The following is a 5000-nucleotide window of genomic DNA, read 5'->3' on the forward strand; positions in this document are numbered from 1 at the left end:
GTCTGTAGAATACCGTCTGTAGGCCGGGACTCCTCTGCAGCTCCACAATACTTCATTCGGACATTTTCACATATTTTGATTGACCAAATATTGACTGATTTGGATATTGCACCAGTTCTAGCCTTGAACCCTAAAATCCATCAGTCTCAGTTTGATGAAGTGTGTGTCCTCTGTCTGCAGGTGCTCTCAGAGTCATTGGAGATGATGCTGCGTCAGACTAAATCCCTGATGATACATTTAGACAGTAACCAAAGTTCCAGTGTCCACCCCCACAGCCAGCTCCTGCTGCGGCGGCGTCTGGGAGCGCTGGACGGAGCGGTGTCCGAGCTGCAGGTGACTCTCCTGCTCCTTTCTTTACTAGTTTCAGAACCTCATCTTAAGCTGCCTTTTTCTCCACCTTCTGCAACACAGTTAAAGCCCTGCTTAGGTTAGCTATGAGTATGGTCTGGAATCCTATTTGATATTCAGCAACTTTCATGTTATAATACCATAAGATGATCTTTCCTCCAAGCACCATGTTAAAAAACATAATAGTAGAAAATAAACAAATATATACATATTGACATAGAAAGATACAACTCTGTAGACTATCTGTCAAATAAACACAATGAAGGGCCAAATGACAGCTAACAACATTTAAAAGTAGGATATTATTGAGTGTGCAAGGAACAGCATATTCTATATACATGTGTGAATACACTATATATATATATTTGGCAGATTCCTTCTGGTGTGAGTTGCTGTTTAAAGCGTCAGATTCACGTCTCACAGAGAGCCTAGTAGCTTACTGCTTATTTATACCTGCTTTATCATCAGACTAAACATATGATATGAGTTGATATGACGGGACTACAGGGTCTGTGGGTCTTTTGACATAATGTGTGAATGCTTTTAGAAAGACCAGATGTTTTCCCCTTCTTTCATCATGCTAAGCAAAGGATGTGGGTGTACTGTGACCCTGCTGCTCTCTCCATCAGACCTTCTCCTCCCTGCTGCTGCACACCTTCTCCAGTGACTGCAAGAGGATGTCAGGGGAGATCTTTGAGCAGACCATGCCCTCTGCTGGACACTGGAGACCCAGCCTCAGGACAGGTGCTCACCTCTGACTGCTGGTGGTCTTCAGTCTATGTTTACACTCATCTCTGCAGACGATAACATTTTAGCTGCTGTAAACTGGGCTTGTAACTAAAGAATACACACACTCTTGATTGCTTTGGCATACATCCATCTCCGTGGTTTTGTTTGAACATTCTAACATAAGGGAATGGTAAGCCACACTCTGATAGATGCAATCTACATCATCAATGAATCAAAGGACCTGGGCCGTTGAAGGTAACTAGTGCAGTGCGTGTTCAGGTTCAACTTGTGAGACTCTGTACGTGTGCTGTAGCATTACAGAGTGCGCATCATGAGTGCAAAAGCTCCCATGAAAATGTTCTGGCCTCAATAAAGTCAAAGCCCCATTATATGTGTTTGCTCCAGCTGTAGTCAACCTTTTGGAACAGTCAGTCAGCTTGGCCAACATTATAGAGATGTCTTTCATTATAATGCGGTACTTTTTTGCCCCTGTACCGCAATGCTAAGGACAAAGGTAAACCTTGTTTAACACACACACACACAATAACATTATATAGTGCCTTTCATGAGACCCAAGGACGCTTTACACGAGGGGGCCGTCAGGGGAACAAAAAGGAAAAACATTCACAGGAACGAAAAATAAGAAGATAAATACATCTAAATAATCCAAAGTTTAGAGGACAGAGTTAACTGAGGCTGAAGGCCTTGACAAACAGTGAAAGAAAGCATACAGAGTTGTCCCATAGTTAGCCAACATGGCCGCTCTGTTTTCTGATTTAGACGCACGTCTTTTGCGCTGTAATATCTTAGTGCCGGCAGTCACAGGGCAGACCGGGTCTTTGCCGTTTTCTACAGAACTGCTGATCTAATTCCACACTGCACACCGCCGAATTATTAGGAAGATGATAAAGTCCTGTCATACTCAGCACTCATGCGGTTCAGTATATCATATATAATACAGGTATAAAGCTTAAGGGCATCTGCATGTTGCTTCATTTAGAATAAAGGTGCCTGTCAGAGGGCCATCCCATTGCATCATTTCACATAATAATAACAATAACATACTTTATTTGTACTGTACTTCTTCAAACTAATCACCCTGCTGTATAACGTGGACCTCTAAAAGAATGTTGGATTGTGTATTTCTCTGTCGCTGCGCAGGTTTTCCCAGCAGCCCCAGTGAGTATGTGTCTCTGGCAGCTCAGACTGTGATTGGCCAGGTTTTAGAGGGCGTGGCTCCACTGTCCGAGGATGCCCGTGTCCAGGCTCTGAGCATCACAACCACAGCTTTCATGGAGGCCTGGATGGAGCACATCCTGAAACAGAGGATCAAATTCAGGTCTGCTTCTGCTTCTCACATTGATGCCCACCACCATGTTATCCACCAAACAACAGCTTTGAAATCTGTGTGACTCCCAGCCAGACCATCTGTGTTTTATCTCACACCCCTCTCTCTTTAATCACTTTTGGATCAAACTAAATGCCAATAAATAATAATGCTTTGGAATAGAAATGACCACTTTCCACATCCATCAACACTATTACAGTAAAACAATTACAGTATATCATTTAATACTTATTACATTATACACATATGTAGCTGTTCATTGTGAATGATGACTTTTAGTATGTAAAGCACTTTGAGGGGTCGTAAAGACTAGATTAAGCGCTATATATCACCCCAGCCATAAAGTGTTCTGTCTGCTGCCGTCTGGCAGGCGGTACCGCAGCATCAGGACTAAAACCACCAGACTCAGGGACAGCTTCATCCCACAGGCCAGAAGACTGCTAAACACCTGAGCTCTGTAAAGTGCCTCCATAACCCAAAGCATTCATCTGGTTGCGTCTTAGAATTTATTCAATTTATTATCTTAATAGTTATCACTGGATCAAACAGTATTTCATTGTAATTCACTGTACAATATTCAACCTTACATTCTGTTCTTTTATATTGTATTCTACTTCCATGTACATAGAATCCACTTTGAACATTCTCTGCATCATTTAGCTTATTGGATTGATTGATTTTCTGACATGTGTATATAGTTCATTTCATCCACATTAATTGTAGACTGGTCTAGCAACATAACCTGCACTATTTTATTCAAATGTATCGTACTGTTTCATTTGCACTATTTTTATTTTATTATTATTTATTTTTTCTTATGTCGTATATAATATGTTGCATTGTTGGAGCAGCATTGCCATAACTACTGTAGCTACTGTGCATATGACAATAAAACCCTTGAATCTTTAATATAAATACAGTCCATTTACCATGTATGTATACATATACGTATGTCTATATATATGTGTATATATATATTAACCCCCCCCTCCTTCAGTGTGCAGGGGGCTCTCCAGCTGAAGCAGGACTTTGATTCCATCAGAGAGTTGATCCAGTCTGACAGATACGGTCTGTCAGCAGAACTCCACCAGCGCCTGCTCAGCCTCCGGTACCTCCATCTGTCTTATAACTTCTAACCTGCCCTTTATCTAGCTGTTAGGAGTCAACTTGTAACAAGATTCAGATCAAGAGAAAGTTGCCTTAAGTGCTTATTGGCTCCTTAATATGGATGTTCTTCCTGGTCACTGGACAGCTCAGACATTTCATATAAAGCAAAAAAAGATACAAAATGAATTGGTGTTAGTAAATGAGTTGAGTTGGACTGTGGCCCTGCTGTCTGAAAGAGCTGAAATCATCCAATATACATTTCTTGACATTGTATTCTGAGAGCCATGTTGTTATTGTTGAAACACCAGGGTGAGGAGCCCTCCCCTTTGTGCAGATCATATTCCAGAGCGGTCTGGGATAGCAGGTGGAGTGACCCCCCCCCCCCCCCTCTGTGTGCAGGGTGTTCCAGCAGGTGGACTCAGCCGTGATGTGCCTGCTCCAGCAGCCGCAGGCCAAACCGTACCTGAGGCCCCGAGCCTGGGAGCCGTTCACTCGCTGCTGTGAGTATCACAGGAAGTCATGGTTACCACCCTCTGGACCCAGACTCACATGTCCAGCTTTAGTAGGTTAGATTGAAGAAGCCAGAAATAGTAAGGCAAGGCAAGTTTATTTATATAGCACCTTTCAACACGAGGCAATTCAAAGTGCTTTACAAAAAATGAAAGACATTAAGAAAATGGCATTTAAAATCAGTCATTAAAAAGCAAAGATAATAAAATAAACATTAAAAGAAAAAATACATGGATAAAAGTTACAGTGCAGTTTAAGATGTGAATAGTTCAATTGAAAGCAGCGGCAAAAATAAAAGTCTTCAGCCTGGATTTAAAAGTAGTCAGAATTTGCAGCGGACCGGCAGGTTTCTGGGAGTTTGTTCCAGATATTTGGAGCATAATAACTGAACTTCTCCATGTTTAGTTCTGACTCTGGGGACAGAAAGCTGACCAGTCCCTGAAGACCTGAGAGTTCTGGATGGTTCATAATTTAGCAGTAGGTCAGAAATGTATTTTGGGCCTAAACCATTCAAAGCTTTATAAACCAGCTGCAATATTTTGAAATCTATTCTTTGACACACAGGAAGCCAGTGTAAAGACTTCAGAACTGGACTGATCCACTTTCTTAGTGTTAGTGAGGAACCAGTGTAAAGACTTCAGAACTGGACTGATCCACTTTCTTAGTGTTAGTGAGGAACCAGTGTAAAGACTTCAGAACTGGACTGATCCACTTTCTTAGTGTTAGTGAGGAACCAGTGTAAAGACTTCAGAACTGGACTGATCCACTTTCTTAGTGTTAGTGAGGAACCAGTGTAAAGACTTCAGAACTGGACTGATCCACTTTCTTAGTGTTAGTGAGGAACCAGTGTAAAGACTTCAGAACAGGACTGATCCACTTTCTTAGTGTTAGTGAGGAACCAGTGTAAAGACTTCAGAACTGGACTGAACCACTTTCTTAGTGTTAGTGAGGAGCCAGT

At 41.9% G+C, this 5000-nt stretch overlaps 1 protein-coding gene across 3 annotated transcripts in view; it reads left to right on the top strand.

The window, feature by feature from the left end:
• ccdc142 (coiled-coil domain containing 142) overlaps positions 1–5000 on the top strand; it is a 22612-nt gene that overhangs the window by 15090 nt on the left and 2522 nt on the right. For 2 of the 3 annotated variants that reach the window (XM_034133842.1, XM_034133843.1), the window contains 5 exons: positions 181–333; positions 978–1092; positions 2239–2416; positions 3423–3533; positions 3932–4032. In XM_034133842.1, coding sequence (XP_033989733.1) covers positions 181–333; positions 978–1092; positions 2239–2416; positions 3423–3533; positions 3932–4032 — 658 coding nt within the window. The remainder of the gene's footprint in view (positions 1–180; positions 334–977; positions 1093–2238; positions 2417–3422; positions 3534–3931; positions 4033–5000) is intronic. The other variant, XR_004556215.1, reaches the window with a different exon arrangement.

This window comes from Trematomus bernacchii, unplaced genomic scaffold (genome assembly GCF_902827165.1).
Source record: "Trematomus bernacchii unplaced genomic scaffold, fTreBer1.1, whole genome shotgun sequence".
NCBI lineage: Eukaryota > Metazoa > Chordata > Actinopteri > Perciformes > Nototheniidae > Trematomus > Trematomus bernacchii.